Genomic DNA, 18,270 nt, shown 5'->3' on the forward strand with positions numbered 1-18,270 from the left:
TGATTGCGGCGGCGGCGGCAGATGTCAGCGACGCTTTTAAACGACGCTCTCGGTTTTGTTTATGGCGCTCAGGTGAAAGATTTATCAGGCTGTTAGCGTCACGTGAGTTTAGAAGCGAAGCCGCGTTCCACACACCGCGCAACTTTTTGAATGATTATGACTCGTGAGCGCCGCTATCAGCCGCCGTACTCGCTTATTAATACCATTTACTCACGTTAGCGCGCTCATCCGTCCTGTCACGCGGCGAACCTGCAGTTTCTACCGAGCGCTGAAGTCTGTAATCCATCACCCGGTCCTCGCGTCTGCTTTCATCGCTGTCAAAGTGACGTTAGCATCGGGGCTAACGCGGCTGTTGGGATATTGAGAATCAAATGTTCTTCTGCTCCAATAACGGGACGGGGACGGAAATCGAAGTAGGCAAGCTGCGGCGGAGCGGCCTCAAGCAGCGTGGTAAATGTTTGGGGCGTCTTGGTGGCAAACCCATTTTCCTCACAGTTTGTGCCTGTTAATGTTTCGCAGTTCAACGTGCGAAGATGCGCGGAGAACGGGCTCGGTAAATCACGCGGTCTCCCGTAGATCGAATTCTGACGCGTTTTTAGACGTGTGCGGTTTAATTTTACACGTCTTATTGTGCCTAAAGGTGCTATATTTCACAAAACGGACTCTCGTGAGCTTTAAAACGTGTCATAATGTCGTTAACGCATCGAAAACAGACCCGCAGTTGCGTTTTGTTTCATTCACGCGTGTCTCTCCGAAGCGAGAAATGTTCCGTTCCGCCTTGTGATGTCATCGAGTGGTAGTTTTCAAATTAACAGCTACGTTTTACCTTCAGAAATGGGCAATTCTAGCGCTGGAATTATCCGAATGATTCTAGAAATGAAGGCGCACGGAGTTTAAAAACGCAGTGCAGCGCTTCCTGTCTCGCCACATGATGACATCACAAGGTGGAACAGAGCGTTTTCTGCCTAAACATGCAGGATTTGTGTGTTAAATATGTGTGAATGAAACAAAACACAACTCCAGGTCTGTTTGTGATGAGGAAACATTATAATCTATATAAAAAAACAGCTTAATATTTGTGTTACGTCCATTTCCTTTGTTATAATTTGCGTGTTATGTTTCGCGTGTGACCGAATCCGTCCCTTTCGACCAATGAAATCCTGTCCGTGTGAGTCCTCGCTGTTGATTGGACGACTGTTTCCCCGCCTCGTCTCACCTGCAGCTGCCTTTTCTCTGCTCAAAAAAGATTCATCTTCGTTAGTCGCTTGTTTGTTCATGTGTCTAACTTTGTGTTTGAGTTTTGAGACGCTAGTTTAGCTTCGTTTTGGGTCTTTTTATTTTGTCACTCGATTCTGTTTGTTCGCTGTGTGACTCGTGTTTGTTTCGGGACACTCAGTTTGTTTTTCCTGTTCTGAGTCCCATAGTTTTGCACATTTTTAATAATCCACGTGACCAGTTTTCTAAGACGCAAAACGTGTTATTTTAGTCGTGTTATTTTTGGTTTCTTAGTTTAGGTTCTTTAGTTTTACACATTTACGCAAATATTTGAGTCCACTTTTGTTACTTTGCCCCTTTTACAACCTCGTACATTAAATTATATCACATTATTTTATTTATTTCACCATTTTTGTTACTTCCCTGATCCTAGACGAGCTGGATCGTAACAATATTGTCTGTTTAAGCATCGAAATAGCAAAATACGATACTAAATTTGGCGATAGAGTGTGGCATTAACGGTGTATCTTGCGTTTATTTCTCAAAACATTCATTCTTATAGTGCGTGGGGTCGCCGTTCAACAGATCTGACCTGTAACTGTGGCCTGGGGGCTTCAGTTGCTTCTCTCCGCGGAAGAAATGTAAAGTGTAAGTAACAGAATTGGAACAAATATATGTGATAGATGTGATAGTTGCTGCAAAACAGATAAAACTGGCAATAGCGACGCAAATCAAAATCAACAAATTCAAATCAAAAATTAACAAAGCACAATTTAGATAATTATGGGATGTGCGCATTCTGAAGTGCGCTCAAGTGTAAATGTGACAAACTGGTCTTTATTAGGGGTTTAGTCGACCGAAGACGAGGCAAAAACTCTCAAAATCATAAGGATCTCGCACAAAACACGACTCAACAGCATCGTCATAAGTGAAAGACAGATTAAACGGCCCATGTCGCACTATTTTCTGATGTACGTTCTAAAAATAACCCGCAACAGCTTTATTTTTTACGATTATTCTGTATGTTTTTGTCTGTAAAACCCCTCACCACACACTTTATACACTTTTCTCACACAGGCGTTAACATTTTCTCACATTTCTCTCTCGTTTAAACTCTCTCAAAGTTCAAACCTTCGTAGGCGTCTTTGTCGGTGCAGAACGTTTCATCGACATTGTGGGTTTTGTCGGGGAGAAAACGAATCGCAAACGTACAGCACTTCAGAGTCACACCACGATACAACGTTTATGTAAATTTGTCTGAACACATTCTGTACTGGACAGGAGACACGGCACAGAGGAGACTGATGGACAATGGTCTACAGTCCAACAGCCAATCAGGACGCAGGACACAATGGTCTACAGTCCAACAGACACAAACACACCTGCATATTTAGGTTGAGTTCTTCTCTCAAACGGAAAACGCTCAGTTCCAACTTGTGATGTCATCATGTGGCGATACAGGAAGTGCTCCGCTGTGTTTTTAAACTCCACACACCTTCATTTCTAGAATCATTTGGATCATTTCAGCTCTAGAATTGCCACTTATCTCGACTGAACTAAAGGTAAAAGGAGCTGTTAACGTGAAAACTGCAACTACATGACATCACAAGGTGGAACAGAGTGTTTGGCGCTTTACACTAATAATAAAGTGTGACTCAAACATGTGTGGATGAAACAAAACACAACTCCAGGTCTGTTTTTGAGGAGGCAACAGCGTTAGAACATGGAATAAAGCTCACAAGAGTCAATTTTGTGGACTTTTAAACCATCCAGACACTCCCAAAAAAACTGGTAAACGATGAAACGATTCACCATTAACTGACTAGTAATCGAAAAATTAATTAACCAATGACTAAATGTGTTTTTTTGTCAAGATGGCAGCTTTACAAACACTAAGATTTCTGCACAACGGTGTAAAAAAAACGGTAAACCTGACCAGTGACAAAGTGCGCAGAGCCTCGGAGCAGACGGGCCCTGTACCTGTCAACTTCATTACTGATTACGCGGCCGTGACCTACTTTTTCTGGGGCATTTTGCTGCTTTTGAACAATATAAAACAACCATCACGGCACATGCATCAACGCCACACGTGTCGCCGGCCAACGCGAACACGAACACGCACACACGGCTCACGCTAACAAACAGCTGGACACTGCCAGACCCCTGCAGTCGCTGTCTGGACATTCTGATTGAAGCAAAATCTCATTACAGATTAGCCCTGGGCCAGAAATATGATTAATGCCTCAGCAGGACAATGTAGATTCTTCTCACTTTAAGCACCGTCGAACACAGAGGGGGAATGTCCCAGCAGGTTTTTCCTTATTAAAAAGTCCTACATTTACTGCGCTGGAACGACTAGAGCGAAATGGAAGGTGTAAGCAACAGAATTGAAACACGTGACAACTGAAGGTCAATGCAGTGTATAATGTGTAACATGCGGGTGAAATAGCCGTCAAGTCCGCGGCTGAGTGCGTTCGTAAAGTCCTGTGACATAAACTTGCGTCGTTTTTACCGCGTGAGAGGATATTCTTGAATTAGAAACGCTCTATAACAAAGTCTTGATTCATTTTTGCTGTTTAATTCTTTCATTTATACACCGCCTGCTCAAAAAAAAAAGGTCACACACTGTAATATTTGGTTGTTGTCGCTGTGGCTTTGTTTCGATAAGGTTCTTCAATGTCACAACATTTATTTTCTTCCAGTGTTGTGTTAATGTTTCACCTGTTGCATTGATGATGGTCGAGTCTGACGCTGCTCAAAGCTTCTCCAGCTCATCCCAAAGATTCTCAATGGGGTTAAGGTCTGGACTCTGTGGACGATCCATGTGTGAAAATGATGTCTCTGTCTCTCCTTCTCCAAGTCTCTCTCTTTCTGCTTCTTTCTCTCTCTGCCGCACACCCCCTCCCCATCCTCTGCTTCTATTTCTCTCTCTTCCTCCCTCTCTCCCTCCCTCTCTCTCTTCATCTCTGCTTTCTTGCCCTCCCTCCTCTCTCCCTCTTTCTCTCTCTCCCTCTCTCACTGCTTTCTCTCTTCCTGTCTCCTTATTTTTCTCTCTCTCCCCCCCTCTCTCTCTCCTTCTCAGCCTCCCTTTCTCTCCCTTCTTCTCCCTCTCTCCTTATTTCTCTCTCTCTCCTTCTGTCTCTCTCCCTCTCTTTCTCTGCTTCTCTTTCTCTATCTTTCTCACCCTCCCTTTCTCTCCCTTCTTCTCCCTCTCTCCTTATTTCTCTCTCTCTCTCCCTCTGTCTCTCTCCCTTTGTCTCTGTCTCTCTGCTTCTCTTTCTCTCTCTCCCTCTGTCTCTCTCCCTCCCTCTCTCTCTGCTTCTTTCTCTTTCCTTCTCAGCCTCCCTTTCTCTCCCTTCTTCTCCCTCTCTCCTTATTTCTCTCTCCCTCCCTCTGTCTCTCTCTCTCCCTCTCTCTCTCCCACCCTCTGTCTCTCCCTCTCTGCTTCTTTCTCTCTCCTTCTCAGCCTCCCTTTCTCTCCCTTGTTCTCCCTCTCTCTCTGTCTCTTCCTGATCGTCTCTTTCACAGTTTGATCCCGATGAATCGTGGCATTTTCATCTTGGAATATGCTCAAAGATCCATCGATGGAATAATCTGCTCATTCAGTTTATTCAGGTTTTCCAGCACAAACTGTTGCTGAACCTTGAACTCCGACCTATTTGTTTATTTAAATCCAGGTGGCGACTTTTTTTTTTTTGTATATTACCCACAGACTGTTGTGGACTAAGTGAGCGTTTGGCTTCAGTCAAATGAAGCTAATCGAGGCTAATAGTTATAGCGGCAAATTTGGAGCCAGATTCCTTATTTGGGATTCTGATCGCGAGTATCATAGCAACCAAAGAGCCAATCTGGAGTGGGGCCGTTGAAAGTACCGCTGGTTTTGCGGGAAACGAGGGCTGAGCAATGCTGTCAATCAAACCTAACGCTAGGAGGAGTGACCGTGGGGAAAGAAGGAGCTTGATATGTTAATATGTTATTAATGTTCATAGTAGCGAAATAAAAATAAGAACACCAGGATCATGTAGAGCGGGTTAATACGAACAGTTTACGACCAAAATGATGAGCCTGACAGCAGCAGTTACAGAAAGAGTAGCAGTAATTTCTCAATAAAAAGTGAATTGGAGCCAGAGTCGATGGAGCCAGAAAAGCGCCCGTGCTCACTTCCTGTTTGGAACGCTGCAGCTAGCACGTTAGCTATGTCAGGCTATGATATTACCCGGGAATTTACGTAGCATTTTGCCAGAACAGGATCATGTGTGAACAAAACCAGAACAGATTTCCCTCCATTTTTTATCCGGCAACTTCCCGAGTAAATTACCAGAAATGCAGGAAAGTTGTAGGTGTGAATGAAGCCAGTAGCAGTCGTCTTGATTACAAGTTTCATTTCCAGGTTATGCTACATCGTTATGTTCCATTGTTACTGAATTTAAATGATGCAGCAGTGCGTTTTTATGTGAGAGGATGCAGAGAGTCAAATCCCAGGTGTGAACGGAGCAGAGTCGGCGATGTTCTGGGACTGGCGCACACGTGAATGAGGGTCATTGTTGAGTGTTCTGGCCGTTTGTACCTGACAATACTGGGATCTATGTTTGAATGGAGCGTACTTATCAGGAATTGTTTGTTTTTTTGTGTGTGTGTTCTGTGCTGTCTTCCCTCTCCCGGTATTTCAACGGGTCGTCTCTCATGTCACGTTCCAGTTTATTCGTCCGTGTATTCGCCGTGATCCCGCCACTCTGCACCTCCGTCTTTCGACCCGGCTCTCCACGACCGGTACGAACACCTCAGCCTCTGACCCTGCGACCCACGACCTGCTCCAAGACGACACCGCTCGCTCCCGACTGTCTGCTCTGTCCACCTTCATTCACATTCCTGTATCTGCAAATAAACGTTGTTCTAACTGTTTTTTCCCCCGAGTCTGTATCTTTGGTCCGTCCGGTCGTTATGACAGTACTACTTAATACCTGATAACGCACTGTCAAACATCGCAAAAGATAAACGTAAAATCTGTCAACTGGACAAAACGTCGTAGGAGTGAAGACGTTTCGCTGCTCGTCCAAGCCGCTTCTTCAGTTCTGGTCAGATTTCTACTGGACGCTGCTTTTATATCGATCTGAAAGGAGGAGCTAACGACACTGAAACTCCAAACACTGATTATTTACAGTTTCTCTTCGTAGGATTGATCCCTAAGCGTGCACTGTGCCTGAGTCGTACTTAGCACAGTCATTCAAGCCCCTAATGAGCGATTTCACACCTATTAGCATCCTGGGTAGCCCTATTGTTTTCTTTGTTTTGCTTTGGGTCTGAGGATGGATTTATACATAGGAGATGGACGATGTCTGAGGCCCCTGTTTCTGTTCAAGGAAGGATTGTCTTTCCTAACAAAAACCGCTTCTTTAACTCCCCTTTTTCTTTTCTTTGGCTGAGATTTGTGGCTCACTATCAAACACAAACCAGTCGGGCTTAGGACAAGAGACAAATCTAACCATGAGGCAGAGAATCGCACTCGGGTCCAGTGACGAGTGTGTGAGGGTAAAAATAGGGATGCAATGACACGGAATACCAGTATCAGTATCAGTTCTACGCTATCGGTTAAGTCGATACCCTGTTTGGGCCTTTTACTAGATGTAACAAGCTGATTTTGACCTAGAACTTCTCATAATGTTTGAACTTTTATTCGTGTGAAGATGTTCAGTAGTGATTTGAAGGGTAAATAACAGTTACATAACACAAATGCATCTCTTGTGTAATCAGTTAACTTCGTGCTCGGTGCGTCCTCAGGAAAAACGCCATTATCTTCAATTTATGTTAATTAAATTCCTCGCGCGGCGTCTCAAATAAGCGCTCTAAAAGTTAAGAAATATCTGAAGCAAGCAGTTTTAAGTCGAACGCCTCGTCCACACCCTGGCAGCCCTCGCGCCTGCCTGTCTGTCTGCCAGAGTAGAATGAATGATCCCGGGCCACATCACTGCTCCCACGCCATTACCCAGATGATATTTCTCTGCTGTTAAATGTCACATCAATATCCTTTGCCTGCTAATTAATCTCGGCTCCCTTCGGAACGAGACGACACCTCGCGAAGAGCTGGAATACTGATAGACCTTTGCCCCTGACACGTACGAGTCCACACGCTGAGCAAATTCACATGTGGCATTTGTGTGGAAGAGATTTGTTAATGTCAGCAAGGCCACGCCCCCAGTATATTTACATAAGGCCAAACGCACACGTGGAGTATGTGTCGCGATTGCAAAGCTGAACTGTTCGCTTTGGATGAAGGGGTTCCCTGCGTATCAACGTAAAATGGAGGTCAGCGAACATCATCGGTCTTTGAGATAGCCGGGTTATTTGGCGTTTATTTCACACGCAATCCCCATTTTAGCTCTGACACGACATAAGTCACAACGCAAGCTCTATAAGTTTGTGGAAGGACCCGTGATATCAGACATCTACAGCGGGTTAGGCACGTCTTTTATAGTCACCTTCAGACAAAAGCAGCGTGCATTTTGGTATAACAAACTACACTTCCTGACCAAAAAAAAAACAGTCGCCACCAAAAAACCCCCCCAAAAAAACGTCACACTCTAATATTTGGTTGTTCCGCCTTTAGCTTTGTTTCGATAAGGTTCTCCAATGTCATGAGGTTTATTTCCATCCAGTGTTGTGTTCATTTTCCACCTGTTGCATTGATGATGGTCGAGTCTGACGCTGCTCAAAGCTTCTCCAGAACATCCCAAAGATTCTCAATGGGGTTAAGGTCTGGACTCTGTGGTGGACAATCCATGTGTGAAAATGACGTCTCATGCTCCTGAACCGCTCTGTCACAATTTGAGCCCCATGAATCCTGGCATTGTCGTCGTAGAATATGCCAAAAAACTCCATTGATGGAAAAACCTGGTCATTCAGTTTATTCAGACGTCAGCTGATCTCATTCTTTGAGCACAGTTGTAGTTGTGTGTCCTACCACAGCTCTGCAGACGACACTCAGATCTATGTCTCACTGCAGCAGGTGAATATGGACCAGTGGATTCGCTCACTGCTTCAACAGATCAGTGTGTGGAGGAAAAACAACTTTCTCCAGCTAAACTCAGACAAGACTGAAGTCATCATCTTTGAGAAAGTGTCAGCATCACCTCCAGTCTCTCTCTCTAAAACCTTCAAATCAGGCGAGAAATCTAGAGGTAATAATGGACTCAGACTTGAACTTTAACAGCCACATCAAATCAGTAACATCTTCAGCTTTTTACCACCGAAAAAACATTGCAAAAATCAAAGGTAAACTGTCAAAACCAGACTTGGAGAGACTTGTCCTGCATTTGTCTCCAGTAGGTTAGACGACTGTAACGTCCTGCTCACTGGCCTCTCCAAACGAGCCTTAAGACAGAACAGAACATCCAGAACACTGCTGCTCGGGTCCTGACTAGAACCAGGAAGTACTTCACACATAAGTCCTGTGCTCAGGTCTCTGCACTGGCTTCCTGTAGCTCAAAGAATAGACTTTAAAGCAGCTCTGTTTGTGTATAAGTCTCTCCATGGCCTAGGTCCAAAGTACATCTCTGAAATGTTAGTGCCATATGAACCATCTCGCAATTTGAGGACTTCAGGGACCGGCCTCCTGCTGGTGCCCAGAGTCAGGACTAAACATGGGGAATCAGTTTGAGTTTTCTGCAGCTAAAACCTTGAACATTCTTCCTGAAGATTTGAGACGGGCCTCTACTTTGACAATGTTTAAATCCAGACTCAAACTGTTCTGTTTATACGACTGAAAGGTTTTTATTCTGCTCTCTTCTCTTTTAATGTTAATTTTATGATGATTATTTGTGATTATTTATGTTTTGATTTGTGTGATTTTAATGTCTTTCTTATTCTGTGAAGCACTTTGAATTACTTTGTGCTGTACAAATAAACTTGCTTTTTCCACAGACTGTTGCTGAACCCAGACTTGACCAACTGCAGCAACCCCAACCTATTTGCTCAGTCAACTCATCAACTCACTCATCCAGGTGGCGCCTTTTTTTTTGGCGCAACATAAGTCAAAACACAAGCTCTATAAGTTTGTAGAAGGATATTGTATAAATCTAAATATCTGCGTGTTATAAAGCAGGACATTACACTCTGGTTGTCGCTTGTCGTCTCACACTCGTCAGCCGTGATGAGTGATAGCCCTGGTGTCATGACGGTGCCACGGGGGCCAGCGGTAGATTGCGAACACAGAACAAGGTCAAATCGCTCATTGTCCCTCCTGCTGCTGGTTGAGCACAGACAGAATAAAGGGCTTACATTTTGAAGCGGTCACGACTGAGCATTTCAACACGTCTGTCAGCTCAGTGAATATAACAAAAGTGTCTGACCTTTGCAATCCCATTAACGCTCGTATTTATACAGCCGTGTTAGACTGCTCCCTGCTTTCCATAGACAACTCACTGTATTTACACTGTTCCCGCGATTAAGGCATGACGGGGAATTGAAAAATCCTTGGCTTCTAATTACTTTGTCGTTTTCAGAGCACAGGAAAACTATATTAGGACGATGATGGAGAAAAAAGAGGATTTGAACCCAATAGTTCTGCCACGTTTGCTTACAAATGATGCAGAAACACGTTTTAGTCGCGCTGTGGTGTACTCAAAATCAGATAAGTCTTACCTGTCCCACGTAAACGAGCAGGCGAGCGTTAAGAGGACTCTCATCCGAGCTCAGCCAAAACTCTGAGTTATCGTCGGAGGACACGGAGAACTGGAAGTCACCTACAGGGCCAAAGAAACGTGATTAAAAGGCATTCTGGGTACTTAAAAGCACAAAAACTAAACACAAATACATGAAAATGGCACTAAAAACACACACAGCCTAAATTAAATCAGATCTATTGTGCAAAATTGAGTTTTTAGAGCTTTTAAGCATGTTATAGTTGTTTCCTTTCACCATTTACTCACATCTTTTATCACTTATTTTCAAGACGCCATTTTGCAGATCAATCCCCGTTTTCACCGCCACAAGCACACGCCCACTGTGACGTACCGACTTTGTTCTCCAGTTTTATTTTCTTACTTGGTGATACTTGTAGGATTGAGCAGTAAGTTGTAATTTTGGTACAAGTGAAAAAGATCTGCAGCTAACCATAGGACAGACGGCTCTTTTTTTGTCGTTTTAGATGAATATTGTGATTTAAGGAGGAGTTCGAGATCCTCAGGGTCTTGTTCACGAGTGATGGAAGGATGGAGCGTGAGGTTGACAGGCGGTGTGGCGTCTGCAGTGATGCGGTCGCTGTATCGATCTGTTGTGGTGAAGAAGGAACTGAGTCGAAAGGCGAAGCTCTCGATTTACCGTTCAGTCTACGTTCCTGCCCTCACCTATGGTCATGAGGTTTGGGTCATGACCGAAAGGACGAGATCGCGGATACAAGCGGCCGAAATGAACTTCTTAATTGCACATCCACTCCTGTAGGTGGCAGTAGCGCTCTCATTGTCAGAGTGTGCACAGGCCCTACACCACAGAGCGAATACTACGCCGTGTACGGCCGCAAACCCGACACTGTAGGTAGCGTTAACTAGCGTAGCGTAGTTAATGTTGCTGATCAATTAATTTATTATTATTTATTGATTTTATTTAATTTTAATGTTTTAATGTGATATTTATAAAATGTGTATGTATTATTTTGATATTTATTTAATTTTAATTTATTCATTTGATGTTTATTTAATTATATATGTTTTTATTTGATATTTAATTAAATTTCATTTTATTTTTTCAAACAGTTCAAAAATGTGTATAGTTCAAATAGGGATAAAAATATATATATATGAATTTCAAGGAAATTTATGCATTTTACATTTTACAAATAAAAAAAAACAATGTTATTAAAGTATTTTTTGTTGTAAGTTGATCTATATTGCTTTTTTGTTTTTGTTTTTTGTTTTGTTAAATTGTACTATTATAGTTGCGGCATGAAATATTTTCTTCTTCATGGGGGGGCATGATAGAAAATAATTAAGAAGCACTGCCTTAGAGAGGGTGAGGAGCTCGGAGTAGAGCCGCTGCTCCTCCACATCGAGAGGAGCAGCTGAGGCGGCTCGGGCATCTGCTCAAGACGCCTCCTGGACGTCTTTCTAGGGAGGTGTTCCGGGCATGTCCCACCAGGATGAGGCCCCGGGGAAGACCTAGGACACGCTGGAGGGACTATGTCTTTCGGCTGGACTGGGAACACCTCTGAATCCCACAGGAGAAGCTGGAGAACGTGTCTGGGGTGAGGGAAGTCTGGGAGTCTCTGCTTAGACAGCTACCCCCGCGATAACAGGAAGAAAATGGATGGATTGCGATTTAAAATGGGCCATTTATAACACAATAATCCACAGGTGTCGTAGATTAGAACTGTAGCAGACACAAGTACAATGGATTTAGATTTTGCAGTGGCGTCCAGCTCTACACGACACTGCTGTAATGATCACTGTCTCCGCCCATTATTTAACTGAGCGTGTACCAAAAGGTGGTGTTAGTTTGCGCGGTGCGAGGGCCTCTTGTTGATCACGTCAGAATCCCAGATATAGCATAACCTTTGAGCTTCAGTTAATGGTTCCGGAGAAGAGGTCAGGAGGGTATTGCGCTGAAATTTAGCAGTCGAACTCTGGCATTCACTTCTAATAAAAAGAGAAAATCCACTATATTAGCTACTCCCAAGTGCTTTCATTAGAAGAGAATTGGGAAATTGTCTTCTCCTAAAAAGGACATTTCCAGCGGAGCCTCGGGAGCGAACTACTAATAAGACGAGCTAAGTTACCGTCTCTGTAAGGGTGAAGGAAGCCGAAGACTCTCAGGCCGTAGTTTTTCCACTTTGGTGCGACTGCCAGTTTCTTCACTGTGGTCCTGGTCTGTAAGAGTGAACATTTTGAGAATTAGAAGGACAGTTCAAGCTTTAATTTAAAAAAGAAGAAGAAAATCAGCTCTGGAAATACGTTTTTTCATAGCAATCAGAAGACGAAATCAAAACAAATAATTAATAACACACCTGGACAAAGAGTTATAAAGTGTTGTTGATGATGATTATGATCAAATTTGGTTTATTTATAAAGTACTTACATGGGGGTAAAGAGGAAAGTGCAAATTCTTTCGTAGCTGTGCCACCGATGAGCCACACCAGTCCTCAAAGACGTGCAGATTGGCCTGGCCTTTATACTGCAAAACACGAAAAACAACACAATTTAGCGCACGGAAAACTGTTATGACACACACAGAACCTCATTTATGCTTTCTCAACACTAACATGTCCAATTTAAAGGTCCTTTATTGCACAAAATGGACTGTTGTGAGCTTTAAGCCGTGTTATAAAGCTGTTAACTCGTCCAAAACAGACCTGAAGTTGTGTTTTGTTTCATTTGCACGTTTGACTAATCCTGCATTATTAGTCTGTCTACATCAGGAGTGCCCACACTTTTTCAGCATGGGATCTACTTATAAAATAACCAAGACAAAAAGATCTACCACCTACTATAAAAAAAACAAAACAACAAAACTCTGATGACTGGCACTGAATGGAATCAACCGGGGGATCCATAGTCCGGAGAACATTTCCAAAACGCTTCCAAAATGATCATCAGTCAAAGCGGAACGGTATTTGGACTTAATAAAATGTCGTCAAGGAGGTAACGCATTTCCTCACGTTGGGGGGACTTATCCTCTGTGTGTAAGTCGAAAACGCCGCTCCACGTTTCCGCATTTCCCTTCTTCGGAATAGCAACGGTGCGCGGGCAGATGAGGCAAACGCACTTCGAATATGATATTGTGGTAAAAAAAAAAAGAAGTCGTCCTCCCATTCCGTATGAAAGTGGTAGGTTTTTGGCTTCTTACTTCACACTCAAATTATACCGTTACGTTTAAGTTTAGATAGAAATAAATTGCAGCGAACTAGACGAGAGCTTGATTTTGTTTTTGCTGCGTTTGTCGCCTTGTGTTCCACCTTGTGATGTCATGAATTGGCAGTTTTCAAGCTAACAGCTGCATTTTGTCACGTCCCTTAAGTTCTTTTTGTTCGTTTGTATTTGTCCAGTATGTTTTTTTTATGTGTGTGTCCCTGAATCTGTCGACTTTCCCCATGAAATCCAGGCTGTGCGAGTTCTTCGCTGTGATTGGACGACAGTTTTCCAGTCTGGCCAATCCTGGGGTCCACCTTCAGCCGCCGCCGCCGCCGCCTCCCACCCATTTAAAAAGATTCGGGTCACCTGTTTTGTGTCTTGAGACGTTTCGTGTTTGTTCATCAAGATTTTGTTATTTTATTGTGAAATTTGTGTTTTAATTCACTTTACCTGTTGTTTTTGTTTAAACCGGACACGCCCAAACTGTGGCCCGGGGGCTAAACGCGGCCCTCAGACCAATTTTTCTTGGCCCTCAAGCTTCCCATGACTTTAAACAGTACTTTTTACTGTACATTTCTGAAAATCTACTTTAACAAGGTCATATGAGATATTTAATGTGTCCTGTGAGGATATAAGCGCGAATAAAGGTCTAGTGGCTCAGTCTAACTTGTAATAATAACGAAGATTTGAAGTATTCACTGTATTGGTGATCAGTCTATGTCCCTCAATCGACCCTCAGCTTCGTCTGTGTTTTTATATGTGGCCCTTAATGAGAAAAGTTTGGACACCCCTGGTTTAAACTTTGCAACGTAAAGACCCCTTTTGTTTAGTTTACGCTTAATATCCCTGTTCATTGAATTACTTCTTAATTTACCATTTTCCATCTTGTTTCCTTTTGTTACTTTCCTGTCCCCACATGAGCTGCGTCGTAACACCTTTCACCTTTTGTTCAGTAGAGATTGGCAACTCCTGATCTAAAATGCCCAAATGCTTCTAAAAATGACACTTCCTGTATCACCACATGATGACATCACAAGTTGAAACAAGTTGAAAAGAACTCGACGCCTAAATACGCAGGTTTGTGTGTTAAACATGTGCAAATTAAACAAAAAAAACACAACTCCACGTCTGTTTTTCATGAGGAAACGACGTTATAACAAAGATCAGACACAGCGTAACACGGCCCCTTTAAAAGAAACTATTTCCCGAGCCACTACTGAAGTTTTCGTCGTCCGTATCCACGACATTTTGCCTGGGAGCGTGAAAAATGGATTCCGTGGTAAACTTGCGAGCGGAGCCTTAAATTTGGTAGCGGTCCTGGATGAGAGAGGTGACAGCGAGTGCAGCAGAAGGGGACAGGCGTTCAGAGGATGTGTGGGGTTTGCCGGCGCTCATCCCTCGTCTAAACTGTGACATTTGTCTGAATTACGCTGGGAAAACACAGGACATGGCAAGGACAGATGGAGAGAGTGGTCTGCCGTGGGGTATTCTTCCCCCAAACACACACACACACACCCACCCCCACACACACATACACCGCTTACACACTAGAAAAGATGAGTCTCCGATGGCCAGTGGGTTGTAAACTTAGCAGAAATTACTGTCAGTGATGTCAGGGAAAATGTATTCTCTATGTAATAACCTGCGCTTTATGTCAGGCCGTATTGACGTATATTTGTGTTTCAGCTCCAGACTGTGTAAAGAAGTGGACTAAAGGAGCGTGACGGGGGAAAGAAGGCGCCCGATTTGTCTGTTATTAATGTTCATATCTTGATTTAGAGACGCAATAGTGAAATAAAAAGACCACGATCATGTAGAGGGTTAATACGAACATTTAAGACCAAAACGACGAGCGTGAGAACAGCAGTAATGGAAAGAAATAAAGTGAATTGAAGACAAAGTCGATGGAGACTATTTGGAACGCGGTGACTAGCGGGTTAGCTATGTTCATTTATATTTTGGGGTATTTTTGTTGTGTTACATTAAGATTTGAGCTGTAGAGCGGTCAGTAAGTCAGTTTTTTGGCTAATTCTTGGTATATTCTGCTATTTACGTCATGAAACTGTCTATTTAAAATGGTTCACAGGGATTATCTTCCATTATTTCACTATTTTATATCTTAATTTTTGGTTTATAGTAGTTTAAATATTATCATTTATCACAATATTTCTCTGTGGCGATATGTCAGGCTTTAAAATTTGTTCTTGTGACAGTTTTAACCCTAAACTAGATTCTCCAAACAGACAATTGAAAACCTATTTATCCCCAAAAGTCACTGACACTTTTAAATCTTCAGTCGCTCCTATAATTCTTACGTTAAACTCACCAAATTTTAGCAGTAGATAAACTGAACCTTCCCAGATTTTTGGTAATATATACGGTTATAATTGTTCACTTACACTTGAACTCATCACGACTTAAAGTAAAAATGTTCGGTTTGTCCCTGAACAGTCCGATCCAACACACTTTGCGTCACATTTAAAGCATTTCTGGGCTTATGTCTCTTATTTGATCCTCGATATCACGTTTTAAGTCGTTTATTAAGTCGTCTGAGGTTTATTCACAAACACCTTTTCTTTAAGATCGCCCCACAGGCAGAAATCGGGACTAGTCAGGTCTGTGGAGATCACATACTGCCCCCTGTCTTTGAAAAACACTTATTATTCCTTTATCTCTGGTATTAAAATGTCGAGTTTGACCCATGTGACTCGTTCCTCGGTGCTGGATTTGCTCAGATTAATGTCGGATGCGTCGTTCTAAATGCTCTGGAAAAATAAAATAAAAATATTTAGAAACAAAAGAGTTATGATTTTGTTTATAGAGTCTATGGTTTCAGCCTGTGATTGCACTGAGCTCACTTTATACAGGAAAAGTTTAAGTCAGTTGTCTGTCAGGTCAAAGCGACACACTTTTACAAAACTTTACAAAGTCGTGTGGGTCTAGAATCGTGTTTTGTCTCATCGATTTCCGCTGGACGTGAAAGAAAGATGGATAAACCAAACAGAGAAATGCATGGACCACTCATGTCAAAACAAACATGGCGGCTTACGAGTAAATACGGAACAAAGTACCATATTTTCTGGACTATAAATCGCTCCTGAGTATAAGTCGCACCAGCCAAAAAAAAATGCACAATGTTTTTGGGGTTTTTTTTCAGATTTTTATTGATGTGTAAACAAGTATTACACTATACTGTCATTTAAAACAACAAATGCAAACACACCTTTTTAATTTTTATATAACAAGAACTAGAACTTAAAAAATAATAATAATAATATAAAATAATGCTAATAATAATACAAAAATAAATAAATTAAATAGTCACACAAATTAAAAAAAAAAACCCACAATGTTTTTTAGTTTTTTTTCATATTTTATTGATGTGTAAACAAGTATTTATTTATTTAAAACAACATTTAAAACAACAAATGCAAACACACCTTTTTAATTTTTATATAACAAGAACTAGAACTTAAAAAAATAATAATAATAGTATAAAATAATGATAATAATAATACAAAAATAAATTAAATAGTCACACAAATCCAAAAAAAAAAAAAAAAAAAAAAAAAAAGCACAATGTTGAAGAAAAAAACATATCACACATAAATCGCATGTGAGAATAAGTCGCACCCTGGACAAACTATGAAACTACGGTATATACAGCACATATAATACAGAGGCTAAAAGGAGGTAAAAGAGGTTAAACACAAAAGATACAAGAACATTTGAGAGGAGAGGTCTTCTGTATTTGAAAGACACGCCCCAATTCGCACATCCTGTTTGACCTACATTCAGAGAATACGAGGGACGGGCAGGTCATGTGACTGAGTCTGAGACGAGCGATTCCAGCCTGATTCCTTAACACCAAAGTGGCTTCCATCCAAAAACGGGATGAAAGTTTCCCAGAACATCAAACTGACGTCCTGTGATTTGGTAAACCTCTGCACGCTCGCACAAACTCCGGCAAAAGTTCCGGTGGAAACATGATGGAGTAATTGTAATCACTGAAAACAGACTTTGATCAGTTGGGACCAGTTTTTCAAGTTTAAAGTAAAGGCTCCGTCGAGGGTTTAGAAGTCCACGTTTGACAGACGGAGTCGCGCTCTCTCAGTATCACACAGGGACTCGAGCAGATGGTCTGACCCTAAGTGCTCCAGTACATTCCCTTCACCAAATCTGACTCTGAACGCACTGTATCAGCCTCATGTATTAATGCATGAGCCACTGTGTTGGGCAAACACGTCAGTCTAAAACGCTGCAGCTTTTCTGTTGCTTTTGTAAGTCGATATATGCAGAGGAGAAGGCAGATTTTTAAACAACAAAGTGGAAAGTGACAGTAAAGATGAAAGACAGGGGTTAAAGCGGCGCAGCAGAAGGCACTGTGTAAATATCCCTTATGTAAAGCTTTTAATAGATTTCCTGTGGGTTTTAAGTAAACCCATTTCAGTCTGGCTCTGTCCTCTTGTCAAACAGCAATAAGCAGACAGCTTTAGAAGGCTCTAATTATTCATACGACCACGTCCTTGTGGAGCTTAGGAGGCACCGCACAGCTCACTTTTAACAGCAGCAGCAGCTCTGGCGTTTTGGTTAGAAGCGTCGAAGGAAACGTTCTTGAGAAGTTTGTTTCCAAAGTTCTGATATTTTACAATCGACTTTTCGTTTCAAACTCTCCCGGTGAGTCTTGATATACAGAGTTAACAGTCGATCACCTGCTTGTTTGAGGACGCGGCGAGAGAGCCACTTTAGACTGTTGCTAAGGTGAAAATGTGAAACATTGAACGGGTTTGTTGCCAGGTAAAGAGGTTTATACTCAGGATTTCGTTTGGTGCCGACATAAACAAACAAAAGGTTTCATAAAATACTAAACGGTGGACGAGTATTACATGTTTAATCCAGCGCCTCGTCACACTACGTCATGTTAAAACGATGAATATTAGGTAAAGAGAACCGTGACAGAACAATAATTACTTAAAATGTGGCTGTTTATGAAAGTTCTGGCAGGTTCAATGGAAACACGTTGATGAAAACACAAAGACTCGTGAGAATTAAAAGTTTGTCATCTAAATCCCCACTTTGGCATGAGCTTGTCACACTGAATCTTCCTCTTCCCTCTTCTCCCACATTACTGCTCCTTCACCCATCTGGTTCCACCAACAACTAGAGCTCCACTTCAATTCTCTCTCGTCCTCGCACAAATCTGGTGCAGCCTTCTGCG

The 18,270-nt window shown here is 42.2% G+C and overlaps 1 protein-coding gene across 1 annotated transcript in view; it reads right to left on the minus strand.

The window, feature by feature from the left end:
• b4galnt4a (beta-1,4-N-acetyl-galactosaminyl transferase 4a) overlaps positions 1-18,270 on the minus strand; it is a 258,847-nt gene that overhangs the window by 96,323 nt on the left and 144,254 nt on the right. The window contains exons 4-6 of the mRNA XM_033967912.2: positions 12,280-12,375; positions 11,981-12,071; positions 9,853-9,953 (exon numbers count right to left, since the gene is read on the minus strand). Of these exons, the coding sequence (XP_033823803.1) occupies positions 9,853-9,953; positions 11,981-12,071; positions 12,280-12,375 (288 nt within the window). The remainder of the gene's footprint in view (positions 1-9,852; positions 9,954-11,980; positions 12,072-12,279; positions 12,376-18,270) is intronic.

The sequence above is a fragment of the Periophthalmus magnuspinnatus genome, chromosome 6 (genome assembly GCF_009829125.3).
Source record: "Periophthalmus magnuspinnatus isolate fPerMag1 chromosome 6, fPerMag1.2.pri, whole genome shotgun sequence".
Classification (NCBI taxonomy): domain Eukaryota; kingdom Metazoa; phylum Chordata; class Actinopteri; order Gobiiformes; family Gobiidae; genus Periophthalmus; species Periophthalmus magnuspinnatus.